This window comes from Cinclus cinclus, chromosome 18, assembly GCF_963662255.1.
Source record: "Cinclus cinclus chromosome 18, bCinCin1.1, whole genome shotgun sequence".
NCBI classification, from domain to species: domain Eukaryota; kingdom Metazoa; phylum Chordata; class Aves; order Passeriformes; family Cinclidae; genus Cinclus; species Cinclus cinclus.
In genome coordinates this window covers 12,994,974-13,013,361 of record NC_085063.1, presented here as the reverse complement: position 1 = coordinate 13,013,361, position 18,388 = coordinate 12,994,974, and the positions used below count along the sequence as shown (strand labels likewise).

The following is an 18,388-nucleotide window of genomic DNA, read 5'->3' as shown; positions in this document are numbered from 1 at the left end:
GTGTCACCCAGCAGCCTTTTAAGTTAAAATTCCCAAGTATGGTAGATGGCAAAGGGGGAAGCAGTTGTTGGGAAGGAAAGGACACAGAGTTCGTGCTGCCGTCTGAATTCAGAGACATTCCCTGCTGGGATTTCCCTGCAGGCACTTCAAGACAATGCTGGATGGTAAAACCATTTCTTTTAAAAGAACCTCCATTAAGTATCTGGGCAGGTTATGCACAGGTAATCCATTTTCTCTCCTGATGGGTACCCGCTTAGGCTGTGGTTTCTCTGCTGAAAGCAGAGCCAGACAAGATGAAAGGTATTGTGAAAAATTTACACGTGGGACTGCTCTGCAAACATGAAACTCTCCTAATAGTAAACAGACCAACAGTGGTGTGACTCCTGGTGCTGTTTGCTGTGTCTGTCTGCTGTGTATCTGGGGAAAGCAAAGTTAAATAAGCAGGGAAGAGTTGTGTTTCTGCAGAATACCTTATTCACAGCACTGTCACGTGAAACACAGCAGCACATGGAGCTGCAATCCATCTGCAGCTGCTGTAATGCACTGAGGATTGCTGTGGGATTTGAGTAGTGTGAGGGAATGGAGAATTTGGGGGGATGACAGGGGAAAGAAAAAAAATGGGAATTCATGAAGTTGTTCCTTTTGACAGACTCCCTCTATTTCTACCTTAATTCTCCTGGAATCCACTGTAAGGAAACCTCCTGCAGGGCCTCCCTCTCGAGGCTCTCAGATCTTGTTCCTCTTCCTCCTTTCACAGCAAAGGGGGAGCCCAGGACAGTGCTGATCTGGGGATTGTCCCCACCAGCTCTCCCATTCCCAAAACCTCGTGAGTGGCTGTTTTCCAGAGAGGCAAGCTGGGGAGTGTGGTGATGCTGCAAATCGTGGCTCCTCCTGTGTCCTCCCAGCTGGCCAGCGTTCTGGCCATCACAGATGTCTCAAGCTCTGGTGCTGGCACTGGGAGCAGAGTTAATTTAGCCAAGGCTGGCATTTACCCCTGACAGACCAGGGCTGTTGTGTCTCTCTGTGTACCCCAAAATTGGGAAGCAGCTCCCTGCAGGGACTGTGGGTGCACAGGGCAGGCTGAGGTGAGTGCACAACACCCAAAGGCAGCCTCAGCTCTGCTCCACACCCTGCTCTAGAAATGTCCCTGCAGCCAAACTGAGCAATGAGAAAAATGACAGGCAGAAGCTCATCATCATCATCGCCCCTGCTTTCTTGTCTCTGCACAGCATGGAATAACAGAGAGCAGAGGCATGCTGCTGTCGAACACATCCCCTAAATCCTCTGGGTGCAGCTGTGGGAGGCAAGTGAAGAAGCAGGGGTACATTTTTCTTTCCCCCCTCTGAGCTACATCACACTGCTCACTGGCTCTTTGTAACTCAGGGGACAGCCAGGCTGCTTCCCCGAGTCTGTGGAATCAGGGATCTGTGTCTGGCAGGGCCAACTTCCCAGGAAAGCTGTGCCAGGTTAGGTGTGAATTGCAAGTCACACATTTTGCCAGGGCATCCAAGGGTCACAGAGATTGTGGCAGCCAGGGGAGGAATCATGATGAGGATCAGGCTGAGGTGGCAGCCACAGCACAGAAAAGGGCAGGTCTGGAGGAGGAGAAAGCAGGAGGGTGATGGGTGTCTCAAGGGGGAAGAGGTTGCAGAGCACAAGGAAGGAGAAAAGTTAAGTGGCAATAAGTTTTATTGAGAAAAATAATCCCCCAGTCCAGGCACTCGACAAATGGGGCCCAAGGTGCTTCCTGCAACCTGCTCTGAGACTGAGCAGGTCTCAAAATATCACTGATGCAAAAACCAGCAGCCTGCCCTGACTGCCTGTGCACACAGCACTGAGCAAATGAAAACACCCCCAGGCCCAGGGAAGGCTGAGCAGATCTAGTCAGAAATAAAGAGTTTTCAGCCAGGGAAGACAAGAGACAGTGTGAGAGACTGCTATAGGAAAACCTAAAATGGGGGAAAAAGCCCACAAGGGAAGAACTTGCAGGAAGATGGGAGCCTGCTGGGAGAACAGGCACCTCAATCTGCAACTGGCATGTGCAGAGGACGTGCAAATTAAAATCAAATCATGTTATACCAAATCTTCAATGCAATGATTCCATCAGGCAGAGATGTAACAGGATTAAACTTTTCCCTTGCATACCAGCACCTACACTGGGGCAAAGTAACGAGTCTTTGAATGTATTTGATAAATTAGATACCATTCATAATAAAGGGCCCGTGTCAGTAATTTTGGGAAGGTCGCTGCCTGAGCATCTCCAATGTATTTATACAAACCAGACAGAAATGGCTAAAGGTACCTCTGGTGTGTGGAGAGCAAGTTCCAAATCTTCCCTCCAGGGCTGAAAGAACTTTATGAAAGTTGTGTTCATAATCTGATACTTTTAAGCCTATTTGCTAATTATCTTCTACTACATTTTTTTTCCCAAGCTGCTTTCTGGTTTATTATTATTATTCAGTATCATTTATAGCATAAAGTTGCTTCAGACAGCAAAAGATTCAACACTTGGAAAACTGACAGAGAAAGAAGGACTGGATTCTGGACTGGTACAGCTGGTTTAAGGTATTTTAGAAGTAAATGAAATCAAATGAGAATTTATAATCTTTCCTGAGGTCTGGATTCCATCAGACTAAACTCATTAGGCATTAAGGTGCAGGTGCAGCTAAATAAAGGATTGTTCTGCTTTTCTTAATGCCATAGATTCACATCTTGAGTTCAAAATAAAAGCCATTTAAAAGCACATTTATATATTGTGCATCTACTGGCAACACTTAAAAGAGAAAGCTCAGCTGATGGAATCTTCAAATGCCTCATTTTTGCCAAGGGAATGTGCCCATTTCTGCACCAGCTGTGCTGAGGGACACGAGTGGAGAAGTGACTGGACATTGGCTTCTTAAGGCTTATTCATTTCATTTGCATTAGACTTCCTTTCATCTACTGAACAGCTGCCCAAATAAATGGCATAAATCTCTAATTAATCCTCCTTCAATATTGTATTGCCACAACAGTTCCAGCATCCCCCCAAATACTGCAGGAGTGTGGGCCTGCACCTGCACAGGCTCCCTGGGAGGAACAGGGCAGGAGTCGCAGGGAATCCAGCCTTTCTTGTGGTTTACTGAAATAAAAGGAAAATAATTAAAAACCAGTTCCCCAGGTTTGAAGCCATATGACTTGCTGGATTTCGCAGCTGAAATCCCAGATTCTGGTGCAGTTGAGAGAGCAGTCTGTGGGATATTACAAAATAAGCAGCCAATATCAGGCACGAAGCCATCAGATAAGGATCTCAGCCTTTGATTGTGATCAGCAAAAATCTCTCAGCTTGGAATGTACACACCGAGCTGTGCCCCAAGACCACGACCAGCTGGGCCTTTGGAGCTTGTCTGTGCACTAACAAACATCTGCAGCTCTGGGCCAGGCGAGAGCTGGGAGATTAGGGGACAACAAACTATTGAGGGGAAAGGTCCTGCAGCCCCAGAGGGGAAATCCCTGCCAGAGCAGTGCCCTCCTTGCACCCGGGCTGTTACAGCCACTGCCTCTTTCTCAGGTGTTCTGTATGTGGGAGGTCCAGTGGTATTAACACAGTTTATAATTATTAGACAGAAATGAAGTATTTGGAGGGGTGTTTTGGAAAATAACCATTAGAAACTTCAGTTACAGCTTACAAAGACACTGTGGAGTGCCCTTCCTCATGCAAGTGTGACTTCGTGACCTAGTTCACATTTTTCTTTGAGATCATCATGTTTCCTTTGTGCTGCCAAAAGAGGCGAGCTCAGGTGGGGCACTGGGTTTGGGACACAGGACCTGGAGAGGAGGTCGCTGCCTGGAATGACCCTCCCTGGCAGCACCACACGTCCTCTCACTGTCCTTTAGCCTGTGATGGGACTCATAGCTTATGCACGGGAGCTTTCTGCTTTCTAGGAATATTTGCTGTGCAACACATTTATTTTATTGAGAAATAGGCAGGCAGCTGTTTGTTTTTTATTACCTCTGTACAGCCCTGAGAGCTATGAATATTAAAGACCTGTGAGCTGCTGACATCCACATATACTCCTGTTTACAGATGTAAAATGTTAGTGTCTCAGAGTGATGGCAAGTTTAAACTCTTATTTCAGGAATGTCCTCAGGAAGATAAACATGATATATTCACGTGTAGAGCATGTGCATGTGTCTGTCCCCTTTACACTCTAAACGTTGGTGGCCCATGCCCCAGGCATAACAGCATCTGAAGGTGAGGCAAAGATTTATTCGCAGTTTAATTCCCACCCACGATCCCTATTATACAAGAGGAATTTTCTTTTGGTACAAGATAAGCCCATCAGTGACATCAGCAGCACCTAGCCCTGCATACCATAGCCCTGCTGAATTCCTGACACTGAGCCTCTCACCAGGGCTGGGCCATCCAGGCCTCCTGAGTCAGCCCCTAACAACAGCATTTTCTGTTTTGCTTTGGTTTTTGTGTGCCTTCAAACACAATTTTGCAATTGCAGTTCTGGGGTAAAGGATCAGCTGTAGAAATACACCCTGGTGTCCTCACATGGGTCTGGTATGAATGGAGGGAGAGAAGCTCACATCCTGCTGCATGCAAGTGGCAAAAACAGCGCAGAAATGAGAGTGCGGGGTTTGTGAAAGCATCTCTGAAGGAGCAGGAGCACAGAGCACTCTGCTCTACCCACCAGGAGCTGCTCACTTGCTGGACTCCAGCTGCCAGCCCAGGGAGGAAAGGCTCCCAGTGTACCAGACACGCTGGCTTAGCTTTAGGCTGAGATTTACCTCCCTCCTCTGCAGGATTTCAGTGAAGCAGCTCCCATCTCACAGCTGTGGACTAATGAGCAGAATGACAGTTACTGTTTGCTGAAGAAATATTTGGGGTTTGCTTGAATGCGTTTCTGCAGCGTTCTGGATTCTTTCGTGTATTTCTGTGTTCCCTGTGTCAGGTTTTAATGTAGCAGAACGGTCAGAGATTTCCATGGATATGGACTCTAATATTCTGGTAATTTGATTGCAGTGCATGCCATGGATTGCAGGAACTATTGTATTCAGGGGTCAGAGTTGTGTCCACACCAATGAGAAGAGTTTTTACACCACATGTCTGATTTGTTTCTCCTTTTCACCTGTCTCAGGAGACAAATGATTCATCACATAGTGCTGAAATGTCTTCATCTCCCGATTCGGGCCAAGATTTAAGAGTAGTTACCCAAAAGTTTCTTTTTGAGCTGAGGAGAAAGATCTGTGATGAATGATTCTTTTCCAGTTCTTCTCTCCTGCAGTTTATTACGAATATATTTGTGTAATTAGAGGGCCCAGTAGTAATGTTGTTAAAATACAAGTGGGAACGTTTATTGTTTCCTCCAAAAGGAAGCAACCAGTCTCTAGCAGTTCTGGTTTCTCCCTGCCTCAACTGAACATTTACTGTTTTATGTAGCTAGAAGATTGAGGCTAAAGTTACTTCTTTTTTTCCCTCCCTTTTATTTCTTTTTGTTAAAAAGAAAAGGGGAAAAAAAATCCCCTCCATACACTTAACAAATGCTGGACTTTTTAAGGATATGGTCAGAAAGGGAAACTTAAACTCAGCACGATGTTTATAGTGCCACACAAGCTTCAGGAAAAGTGATGTGCAGTACCCTTTATGAACATCTAAAAAGTCCCAGAGGGATTATAATGACTGCAGAGTAATAAACAAATAAAAGTAGCAAGATTAAATTGTTCAGAATATTTTTAGTGATGGAAGAAGCAGTAAGTTTTAACCTTGAGAACCAAGGGAAGAGAAGCTTGTGGGCAGAACAAATACAATTAGGAATGGATTCCTCTTAGTGATGACTGGTTATCATTCATGGCATTACAGAGAATTGTCTGATGTAAATAAATCATTAAAATACGGATACAAAAGAACAGTACTCAAATGTAAGCACCAGAATTCAGAATTTCTAAATTACAGTAATTTTTAATCTTCCATTTAAATGACAGATATGAATTTGCTTTTTGAATTTGCACCCTGTGGTTCCAAAGGACTCACTGCAGTCAATGGGTGCTCCAAGTACCAACACAGGGAAATACAAGCAACCTTATCCAGTCCTCTCCCAGGAAGAAACTCTTCTCTCCATCAGAATTACATCTCCCGACTACTGATACTGCATTATTTTATGAGCATTTTATAGTACTTCTCCCAGAGCTCTTCTGGTCTCTTTTAAAAAGTTTGAGCTGTGGGGAGAACAATTGGTAAAGCCAAGGCAGCCCTGCCAGTGCCAAGGCAAGGCAGGATTTGGCCCAGGGGCTCCTGTGGCAGAGCCAAAGCTCAGGCTGATTTACAGCCCCCCAGGCTGGGCACAGGACCCTGTGCCAGCTCCTGGGATGGTGTCAGGGGTGGTGACTTCACCACCGGGGTGGCCTGGGGCCAGGCTGGAGGGAGGGTCTTGGGGTGACATCAGTGGGGCTGTGCTGAGGTGTGATTCAGCCCAGCATCACCCAGCACCGGGACAGCCAGGGGAAACTCTGTGCTCATTGTGCACCACAGGGAAAACCTTACAGAGCCATGCTCTGCAGGATTATCAGCTCCTGCTCGCTTTAATTATTGCTCAGGGGGACGCTGCCTTCCCACTCCCCTCCTTTTCCTTGCTTTTTCTTTTCTTTTCTTTTCTTTTCTTTTCTTTTCTTTTCTTTTCTTTTCTTTTCTTTTCTTTTCTTTTTTCTTTTTTTTTTTTTTTAAAGGAAGGCAGCTTTTAAGAGCTTGCCATGAAGATCTAAGTTAAGGGATTTTCTCTGCTACAAAGCCTGCATAGTTTCCCAGGCCAGGTGGACCCGATAGCACTGACTGCATGCTGAAAAATCTCATCCCCACCCTTCAGGCACTTTAATTGTAAGCCTTTCCAGATACACTGGATAAACACTGTCAAAATGAACCTGAAAGGGTTGTTGTTGTTGGTTTAGCCCTTAAATAATTATGAGTTTGTCTGTCTAATTACAACATAATCTTGTTTAAACTTGGGATGGTTATTTGCAGTATCTCTTAAATGAGGTGGAAGCAGAAACACTGGTGGGGGGGGGGGGGTAAATTCACAGTTCTTCTGCTTTAGAAGAAGGAAAACAGAGTTTTTACTCCTGTAAAATTTAATTCTACCTGACAGCAAAAGACTCTAACTTGGAAGCTACTGTGGTAGGACAAAGATGATAAAGAATAGTGTGGAACCTCTGAGATGCAACAGAAACTTAATCCCCCATGGATAATATTTTTCAAACAGTTTAGAAATAGTTTAACGTAATTTATGGGAAGACTTGAGTGACAAAGCACATTACTTGAAGTGCCTTTCCTTCACTAGGCACTTTCTAAATTCTTTCTCTTTCATTTCTTTACTCTCAGGAGACTTTTAAATCCAGTGAACCAAAACAACACTTTGTTTGTTTGGTATAGCAGGGGCTGGCACAGATGGCAGACACTGCACCTGTTCCAATAAACTGGGGAAATGGAGAGATAAACCATAGCACTCATTAAGGGGAGTCTACTGAAACATGAATAATTTGTAATTTGAATATCTTCCAGGAATAAATGGAGAAATACATAAACAGACATGGTTTTTAACATTATCAGTTTAAAATAAACTTTGTTTAAAGGGAACTTCACATTTAGTTTATGTACAAAGGCAGACATACCACTAAAGAAACTATGATGATGCTTGATTTTCTTTAAGAAAGACAAAGATTTTATCTAGCTGCTCTTATTCTTCTAAAAAAAAATTACCTGTTGGCAGTTTAACCAGAATCAGTTAATTCCCCTGTTCCTTAGTTGTGGCAGCTTTTTTTTGCTTTTGCATTTTCTCACGTTAAGTAACATCACATTCTTACAGTCTAGCTCAGAATGATCAGAACAACAACATAAACTAAAGTCCACCTGCTCATCTATTAATAAATAACTAAAATTATTGGGGGGTGGGGGGGAATTGTTTAGATCGTTAGCAACAAAGTTCCCTGCAAAACAGCTTTTTTCTAGGCACAAGGAATATGCTATATAATATCTGACAGATTATTTAAAAATCCTAAATATGAAGAAACATTAAGTAACAGTTCCTCAAAGGATAAACTTCTTCAAACCTTGATCATCAGAGCTTGTGCTGCTCAACATGCCATGTATCTCCCTCAATTTCTCTCTCTCTCACACACAGCATTAAACACAAAATGTCATGAAAATTCCTAAGTATCATTTAATGTTGGCAGCCCTGCACTGTAAAGCCATTTATATAAAACTGTGGTTGGCAGCTCTCACTCTTCCATGGGAACAAATTAACATTGGCATTCCAAACACAGCAAAGTAAGGAAATTAGAAACACAGTTTATATTTGGCCAGCACTTTGAAATACTGTACCATGCTACTGATGTCAATTAATGAAAAGCAGAATTTTGTGGAGAGGGTCTGGTTTTGAAACACATTAACACACGTTAAACATGTTTGCACAGGAACTGGATTGTAAGCATCTTGGTTCCAAAACAATAAAGCAATTACACTAAAACTTGTAGTCTCATAGTTGCCATTAATTCAATCCACTCAGTCTGGATCACTGAAGGATTTTCACCAACTGAGATGTAGATGACACAAATGTTTAAAAGAAGGGCTAAGGCACAGCGTGGTAGGGATTACACCCATGATGGCTTCTCTGTCACCTGTTGTAAATCAGCTGTATTTATGTATAAATAATGGAATTGTAGAACATATACCCAAATAAAGGGGGGGGGGCTCAACAAACTTTGTGGTCCTCATCAATAAAACAAGGATTTCCAAAAGGGCTTTTTGAATTAGAATCGGTTAAATCTTTGCTACCTGCAACCTTTTTTGAGGCAAAGATTTTTACTGACAAAATCTTCAACACCAAAAAAATCTAGATGGCAGTTTATCTCTTGGCACAATTCCACCAACTTCAGTGGCATTACTCCAGCACGGAATTTGGCCCCACAGCCTTTACAAGGCGCTGTTTATTTGTACTATGATTCAGATATTTTGATACCAGGAATCTTTCAGCACTGAAGTTTCTCCATATGAAATATGTATTGTATTAAGAAATATCAGTTTCACATTTTTGTCAAACATTATTTGCTAAATCCTGTTTGTTGCAAGGATGGGAATTCAGCTGTAGTTCAACAACACGGATCGGGCTAATAATGATAAGCAGTGACTAATAGGAGCTGGTTCATGTTGATTGCTCGCAGCAAAGGAAACTTCCCTCAGAAACAATTTCAAGATTATGAGAGAACACTCTCTGAAGCTCTAGCAGAAACTACTGCATGCTCATTATTTCAACACAGGGGCACTTCTTTGGCCCAATTCTGCTCTCAGTGGTGCTCGTGTAAATCAAGAGGGAGTTTATGGGAATTACTTTGGACGTAGAGTTGTATAAATGAGACCACAGGGCCAGCTTCAGTAGAAATTTGACAATTTACACCAATGAAGACCTAGCCAAGAATTTTCTCTTGGGTTTCCATTTTTCCAAACGTAAGCATGTGCAGAACTTTATCCATGTGATTAGTCCTTGTGTGTAGTCTCGTTTATTTCGAACAGTTGTGAAGGAAAATCTTCATCCTGAAACTAATTTGAACAGCTCTCACATTCCTTTAGAAGTTTCTTCCATTTAGAAAAGAAATAAGCATATATAAAATATAAAAAGCATTTTAATTATATATAGTAATGGTATGTATTTTATATATATATATATATATATATATATATATGTAGTTAATTCATAAAAGTACTTTGATGTAGGTCCTAGAGAGGAGGACGGGAAAGGGTTTAAAATATCATGGTCTCTTAATGCTATATATCAACAGGTAGTCTCTTTATCTGGCATGCTATCAAAATTTGTTTACTTGTGCTCTTGCTCAGAGGACTTCATCCATCATTGCAATTTCTCACTGGTATTCATCCAGTTAGGACAATTTAGAGGCATAAAACTAAATGTGTTATCATTTTAACCACAAATTAACAGTTTCCATATAAATATTAGCATTTCCTCGCTTGGTTCAAGGATAGCAGCCCTAATGGAACTAACCATATATTTGATTTAAACTAATTAAAAACAGGGGCTCTTGCAATTTAATATATTGATTTTACCAGTGGGACTTAAATCTTTTATAATAAGTGTACACAGCTGCAGCACTCACCCACCGGCACTCTCAAACCTAATCCCTGCATTCCTCCTGACAATAACATGACAGGATCCACACATCCCAGTATTAGCCTTAACCCCGGTGACACTGCCAGAATGTATTAAACTAAAACATCACAGTGTCCTATTTAAAAGGAGCCTGTCAACGGCTCTGACTGGGCTTTAATAGTTATAATCTTTTTTTTAATTAATGTTTCCAGCCACTTGTTCAACCTTCTCTCTCACATCTCTCCCCACCGACCCGAAAATGTGTTTCAGGCTTATTTCCAGGGAATGTAGCGCCTGGTTTCGTGCTGCCTGTCCAGAGGCCATTAAAGCTACTTTGCAGGGGGAGTGCTGGGACACACACACACCCAGAGACACAGGCATGGCACAACTGGGGGCACTGGGAGCAGATCCTGCGTGCTCCATTGGTGCCCAGCTCCTGTTACCAGCATCACAAGACCTGGCCATCAAGGCTTGTCTCCTTCAAAGCCTTTTAAGAGCTGTTGTGTTTTGGCTTCTAAACTGCAGCTCACAGAGGGGGATTCACCCCCCCCCCCCCCCCCCCCACCCCAGGACAGCCTGGGTGGGAACAGAGGAAAGACCCTGCTCTGGGATAAATCTGCTGTGTGCGAGCCCATGGGGACAATTCCTAGGTCCTTTTTCCTTGCGCAAGGACATCTGTCCTTGGCTGCTCCTTTCTCTGTTACCAGCACACCCACATGGCAGAGGTAAATAGTTCCTATCTTGCTCTGCCATTTTACAGCTGGAAATGAAAAAATTAAGTTCTCTCTAGGATGGGTCTGTACTTTCAAAGAATACCTGCTGGTCACTTGCTGCACTGTCAGTGTCCTTCACACCTTTACTGGGCTGTGAGCTTTCTGCCTTTGCCAGTGTTACACCAAGTGCTGCACACATCCACACTGCCCAAAACAATTATGGGATGTACCTGTTCAGGCTTGAGAGCTTTTAACAGCATTATGTGGAAGAGAAAAAAAAAAAAAAATCAAGCCAAGGGCTTGGCCTAATGTATGGACAAACCATGTGATCGGGACCAGGCATCCAGGGCTAACTTTTAATCTGCTTTGTTTCAAGTGGGAAATATGTGAAGATCAAATAAGTTCAAATCCAGGTCAAATATCCTTGAAAATCTTTGATTTATATAAGCAGGAAAATGAGGTTTAAGAGAAGTGATTATGAAAGGGTTACTAAAAACACAGCTGTACGCGTACTCTTATATCTGAGGCTCTCCAAAGAAAAACTGTGTGACATCTATATTAACCTTTGGCTGTACACCAATGAAGGCCTGTAGTGAGCTGGAATGCAAAGCAGCCCCTTCCAAATTTTAACACAAGCCAGGTTACAGCTGCAAATGCCTGCAGCCCGTGCTCACTTTATAAAGTATTCCCCGGAGGAAATTTTTTAACTGTTATAGAATCTTTTTCTAATACCCTACAGTGTTAAAGCCTGTTATTAAAGGGCAAAGAGATGGTTCTGTATGCCAAACACTTGTCAACAAAAAGGATGGCCAGATGGTACGAAATAAAAGGAAACTTGGGGGCTCTTCAGCTTCTTGATTTATATTAACAAAAGCCACTTTTCAAGCGCTCCTTCCAAGAATGACTAATTCCCCCCCCTTCTTTTTTTGCCAGCATTAAACAATGTTGCTCATTTTATAATCAACCACGAGACAAATTAACAAATTGCTTATCGCTTGCGAGGACTCTTTTAAAAATATTCTAAGCAAGTCTGTTTACCAAGGCAAGTTTACCAGCATAAGGACAACGCAATTATTTTTAGAAGAGAAGGTCCAAGTCATTTAGAGGATGTTTACTCCTTAGCTGCTGTTTATAAACTTGAAATTAAACTCGTGCAGAAAATGCTTTGCGTTTTTTTCAGTTCCTAAAATGGATCCATTTGTAAACTGTATTGGACAGGACCCGAAATTAAATTCCAAATGCTAAAATTACGGTAATAAATTTCACAAAATTAGCCAGTAATTAACTGGCTATACTTAGTCAGACCACTGTGGCTAAATTCTCTTTTAATTTACATATAACTTCATTCTTGACACAACTCCATGCCCCATTCATCTTAGCACAGGTGTAAGCTAAGACAAAATGTAGCTTGTAAATTAACTGGTTATAAATCTAAATCTAATTTGTTGTCAGGATTTTACAGTAAGTAAAATTTTGCTTAGTACAAAGCTCCCTAAAACAGAGCACCTGTATTCTGGTTCCTCCCTACCAAAAACCAGCATTAAATTGTCTGGACTAAATATACACGGTATCTCCATGGAAATCAATGTGTGGGGTTTGTTGTTGGGGTTTTAACTATGTAGCCCAGTAAATCTTTCAATGTAGTTTTTTAAAAAAACATTATTCCCTCTAAAGTTGTACAACTAGATGGATGAAGAATATGAATAAGGCAAAAAAAAGTGCTTTTGTAGATTAGCATTTGGAAGCCTGTAATTAACGTTTTTTATTGACTGAAATTTCAAAGTATTATTTCTTTACTCGCTTTTACTTCCTCCATTCTAAAATGAAACTTTATTATGCTGTGACACTTCCTCATTGTGATGGCTCTGGTATAGTAATAAAAGCCTACCTGTGAAATGCAATGCTCACAGAGTATCTCTTACAAAAGTAGGACACAGTTTACTACAGCCTGCATTTAGAAATTCAGCTCTGCTTTTAAAGGGATCATTGTAGAAAGTCTCCAAAAAAATTCAGTTCTACAACAGATCTTCTAATTTTCCCTGAATGTCACAGAAAACTGTACGTCTCAAAGCAGGTGTTGTGTTTGATTATATATGGAGTGAGTGGCTGCTCTAATTCATTAAAACCTCCATAAACAAGCCTGCCTTTGTCCTTATAAAGATGAAAGAGCAATGACTATAATGGGATGAAAGGTGTGCACAGCGATGAAGAAAGCTATTATAGATCTGTGTCCTTTTTAAACTCGTCCTGGCATGCACTGTTGACAAGGGAACAAAACAGCACAGATAAACCTCCAAAATGTGCCTTGCTGGTCGTAATTCCACCTGTCCTTAAAACTACTGGGTTTTGCTTGTGCTCTTACTACTCCCTGACCATGCCGACAGCAATGAAATAAAATAATAATTTAGGATTTTGCATAAAGAACACTCTTGGATTTCTAAGCTGACAGCAAACCCTGGGAGGTTGAAATGAATGAACATATCCACTGCAGTCATCAAACTGCATCAGGATGTTGATTATTGGGGGTTATGGCTTATACAGGTGAAACTTGCTCCATACAAAGCTCTCACGTAGACACAGGCACATCCAAAATGTAACTTTTATTTCACATTAATGGATCGATTCTGCTCCTTTGTATTTAAAATCATTAATTCTTTCTTATAGCTCTTACATGAGCTGACAAGGAGACTCTTCCTTACATCGGGGATGTGGGACAGGAGTGCTGCAGTTTCACTGATGATTCAGTAAATTACTACACCTGAGGAGCAGAGCTAAACTCCCTTCCATTATGTACTTACATGTTTCATAAGCTTCTTTCCTCTCTACTGAAATGGAAAGCGAAGAGTGAATTTCGCTGTTGTTTTGTCTTTTGTTCAGGGCTCTCCTTGCTCTCGGTGTAGGACCCAAGAACCACGGAGAACAATGTTAGCAAGGTCACCCTTATCTTTAAAGTCAAATATTTGACTGCCATTGGTACTTTTGACTGCTCAAATATTTGATTCTAAATGTATCGTTGCTCATCGGCTTAAGTATCCAGCAGCGACTAGACAAACACTGTAATTCCAAATGGGAAGCACCAGCCCTCATAGAGCACAGCCCCCAGGCCAGATGTAATTCCCAGCTTCCCACTGGGAAGCTTATGGCAGTTAATAAGGAGGTGCAGCTCATGCAAACTGGAGCTCTCCCACAGCGTCCGTGGCTCCTTATCATGCGAGAATTGTGCCGGGATGGCTACCGTGTCCAATAATTGCTAACGTGTGTCACAGAGCCTTTACAGCTGCTGATCTTTTCAAGTTAGTTAAAGCGCTGGGATTAGAGAGGTGCTGGTTTAGGTGGTGATTTAATCTTTGCTGCCTCTGAAGTTCCAGACAGTGGAAGTGTCCAGAACAGTGACATCCATAAAGGTGTTAATGGATTTATAGGAGATGGGGGTCTGTAATTCCTGGCAGATTTTGTGCCAGAGGCGTGCTCCTCTTGCACTTGGCGTTTCCCTTTGTTTGGGATAAAGTCTGAGCTGTTCTTGTTTTGGAAATACAATTCGGGTTCTGCCTTGAACTTGCAGGCACCCAATCTGTACCGTGTGTGGTTTAAGAGCCGCACATGATGAGGTCTAAAAACGGAGAGAGCGAGCCAGGTCTGTAATTATGTATTTAAAATAGAATGCGCACCCTGACAATGTTTTACTCAAATCCGGCCAAGTCAGTCCACACGGGTGTGCAATCTACAGCGAGCAAATAGAAATCAGATTGGGCCGTGGCATCCAATTAGAGAGGCCTAGTGAGGCGCATACAAAGTGTGCCAACTCTCGTATCGTTTGCATAAACCCATCCACATGTGCTTGTGAGAAGGGCGAGTTAGCGGCACAAACGGGGGTCAACAGGAAAAGCTGCAGGAGTAAATAAGGATTTACCGCGGAATCCCTCCCAAGCCATTAGGAAAACATGTGCGAGCAGCTCAGCCCCCTCGGCCGAGGGAGCGCGGCGCTGGGATGCCGCAGGGAAGCATCCCAGCCATCCGTCCCCGCAGCCGCGCTGGCTCCGCATCCCGCACGGGCAGCAGCCCGGCCCCGGGAGCTCCCGGGACCCGCGCCGTGCTCCCGCCTGGGTTTCGTGCCTTCCTTGGCGATGTGGGATGTGGAGCAGATCTGCCAATCGTCCTGTTTAACTCCTACCTGCAAATCCCATTTATGACGCGCAGCAAGTATCAAAGGGATAGAAGACGACAAAGACCTCAGTGCGTCGGCGTGTGCGGAGCGTGGGGAGAGCTCGTGCTGTCCAAATGCTGCGACGGGACGTCAGAGCCCTCTGCCCGTCGGTGCCGCTCAATTACCGCCTGGCAAAGCGGCCGCCCTTCCGAGGGTCCCTACCTGCCCTTCCTTGCCCAGGTGGGCTGTCACTCACCTGACCCGCTGGAAAACAGCTCCCAGCCGGGGCCACCTGCGCCACCGGCCCCCGTCCTCCCGTCGGTGGCCGGGTCCCCGCTCCAGCCTCCTCCCCGGTACGGTTCCCTGCCCGGTTGTCCCGGACCCAGCCCCGCCGAGACCGGCACTCACCCAAGTTGACGAAGCTCATGACCATGTCAGCCTCGGTGAGGAAGTTGCTGTCCTGCAGGCTGGCCAGAGGCGGCCCCTGGGTGCTGAAGATGGGCTTGTAGGGATAAGAGAAGCCCTCGCCGTCCTCGGCGGCGGCCCCCGCCGCCCCCTCCTCCACGGACATGGCATTGTAGAGGTCCAGCATGAACATGGGGGCCGAGTTGTGCTTGCCGTGGAGGTGCGGCCGCGGGCGGTGCGGCAGGCCGAGGATGGAGAGGATCTCCCGCTGCATCTCGCGGCGCTCGGGGCCGCGCAGCCGCCGGTGGATGAAGCTGGAGTGCACCTCGTTGTCCACCGTGAAGTCGGCGAGCACGCAGCGCAGCCAGAGGGCGGGCGCGGCGGCGCCCAGCACCAGCAGCCAGGAGGCGGGCTGCCCTCGCCCCGCCACCGGCATCGCGGAGCGGCGGCGGCGGCTGCGGGGCGGCGCGGGGGGCGCGGGGCTGCCCCGCCGCGGGACGCGCCCCGCCACCGGCATGCGCGGGGGGACGCGGACGGACGGGCGGGCGGACGGACGGACGGACGGACGGACGGCCCCGCGCTCAGCCCCCGCGGAGGCGCCGCAGCCCGCTCATGGCCCGAGGAGGCGGCGGCGGCGGCGGGGGCTGATCAGCGGCACCGGCCCATGGACGGGGCGGCGGCGGCCCGAGGAGCTTCCCCCCTGCGGAAGAGCTCTGCTCGCGTCCCGCACGCCGCGGCGGAGCCGTGTGAGCGGCGCGGCTCGGCTCGGCTCGGCTCGGAGCGGCGGGGAGCGGCGGGAGGGTGTCTCTGGTGGGAGGAGCAGGCACAGCTAAACCCAAGCGCTCTCTCTCGTTCGCCCGGCTCCAAACCGCTTGGGAGAGAAAATCCCTGGAACTGCCTCGAGGAGGGACGTCTGCTCAGGTTGCTTTTCAGGATGTTTGTGGAGGCTGCGGGCTCGGCGAGAGGCTGAGCCGGTCCCGAGAGCCTAAATTACCGTGAACGTCATTACGGAGAAGACACCCCGGGAGGGAGGGCGGTTTATGTACGAGGAAGGGGCCCAAACTCCCACAGACTTTATAGATGCGAGTGCATCGGCTGTCTGCACAAGCACGCGTACACACTTCTTTTTTTTCCCCCTTTTTATTTTTTAAAGAAGTACAGATTGAAAGAAACTGTCCGCGACAAAACCAACTCCATTAAATAATTTAAAACGTAATGATTATATATTCACGTACATAGACACGTAAGTGTGTCTCTGTGCACAGAGCCCCGGGTCACTTTTTCCAGCTGCCAGTGGAGAAGCATTAGAAATCCGAAGGAGATATTCTCTAAGAATGATAAAACCAGGAACATTTACTTGAAATGATACCATCAACCTGTGCACACGGGTGGTTTATGCCATTCCATTACCCTGCACCCTTGTCTTCCCATTTCCTCCTGCTCCTGGTACGTGCCATTTCTGGGATACTGCCAAGGAATGGATTGTCAGCTTCTTAGAGCAGTGACTCTTTTAACTCAGAGTGTGCAACATCTGCAGTAATGGAGCCCCAGTGCCAATCAGCCCAAATAGATGTCTGCTGTAACAGTAATTAATAATAATAATTATTATATCAGATAACAAACGCAAACTAACGCTTCCCAAATCTTACTTGGGAAGAAGGGGGAACCAGGATGGTCTATTTGGGTCACTAAATCCAGCCTGAGGTAACCTCAGACACCGTGCATATATACATCAAGTTTATGCTGACATTAAGATCAATTCCTTGGGCAAAGGAGGAAGAAGAGGGTGGGTGGAGGACAAAGGAGGTCAGCATTTTTCGGGGCTGTTTTCTGCCAGATTGTTCATTTGATATTTTCCGATGAGGAGTATCTGGTACTATCCAGCACCAGATCCCCACAACTCTTTTGGAAACTATTACTTATCACTCATTTTAGATTTTATGCTTCAAATCTTGGTGTGAACAGCAGGTAGCCAGTCAAAAAACTGCATGGGAATCATGATGAATGATTTAATGCACATGTATGTGTTTGTATGCTTGCATGTGCACCTCTTAATAACAGGGAAACTGAGGTATCACGTAAAAATGACTCACGGCACTACTGAAATAGTGGTGGAACCAGCATTAAACCCTCAGCTCAGACCTAACCCATGTTTAGGAATAGCTCAAGCTCCGGGAGGATGGAGGGGGCAGAGAGGTTCTGGAGCTACACCCACTTTAGGTAACATGAGAACACTTGCTGCGCTCGCTGCTGCTAATGGGGCTGCTCAAAAATCCCCCCTGTAGCTGCCTTCCCAGGGCTCCCCACTGATGGAAACACCCCAGCAGTTGAATTTTGGCTGCCCAGTTAAGATCAAACTCGCCAGCATCTTTTGTACTTCCTGAGGAGCAGCACTAACCTGCTCTTCACCACGCATATATTTGCCTAAGTTTCTTCCTTGCCAAGGGTGTGGTTTCTAGATCAATTGAAGCTGATTTAAAGCCGGGCTCCCCCTGAGAAAGATCTTGGTTTTCTCATCCCACCCCAGCCTGGACCTTCAGCTGTGCAACCCCACCCCTCTCAGTGCTGGTACCAACACTTACACACAGGTCAGGAAGCTGATTCTGGTTTTAATTTTTTTTTTTAACCATTTGTGTATTTTTTTTTTTCTGAAATAATTTTCTGCTGGATCAGCTTCTTGTTCTGACTGACTCCATGTTGTGGTGGAAGGAGGGAGGCCACAGGAATGCACAGCTGGGGGCAAGGAGAGGGTGTCTGGGTCGGGCTGCTGTAGGAAAGGCAGACAGATGATTTGGGATCTCTCTGCTCTCCCTTTCAGCTGCAGACAACTTGATTTCTCTTCCTTTTCTGTTCCTTGTAGACTGTTTTTCCAGAGTTGTGAGTGTTGGCCTTTCATCAAGCAGCAGTAGGACAAGGAGCCTTGCCTTTGGCATGGATATGAGATTAAAAAGTCTGCAAGGATGGAGCAGTGGGCTGGAGAGCAGGTGTCT

At 45.2% G+C, this 18,388-nt stretch overlaps 1 protein-coding gene across 1 annotated transcript in view; it reads right to left on the bottom strand.

Annotated features, from left to right (window-relative positions):
* BMP7 (bone morphogenetic protein 7) overlaps nucleotides 1-16,087 on the bottom strand; it is a 38,510-nt gene extending 22,423 nt beyond the window's left edge. The window contains exon 1 of the mRNA XM_062504772.1: nucleotides 15,402-16,087. Within this exon, the coding sequence (XP_062360756.1) occupies nucleotides 15,402-15,915 (514 nt within the window). The 5' untranslated portion in view covers nucleotides 15,916-16,087. The remainder of the gene's footprint in view (nucleotides 1-15,401) is intronic.
* Nucleotides 16,088-18,388: the final 2,301 nt, after the last annotated feature.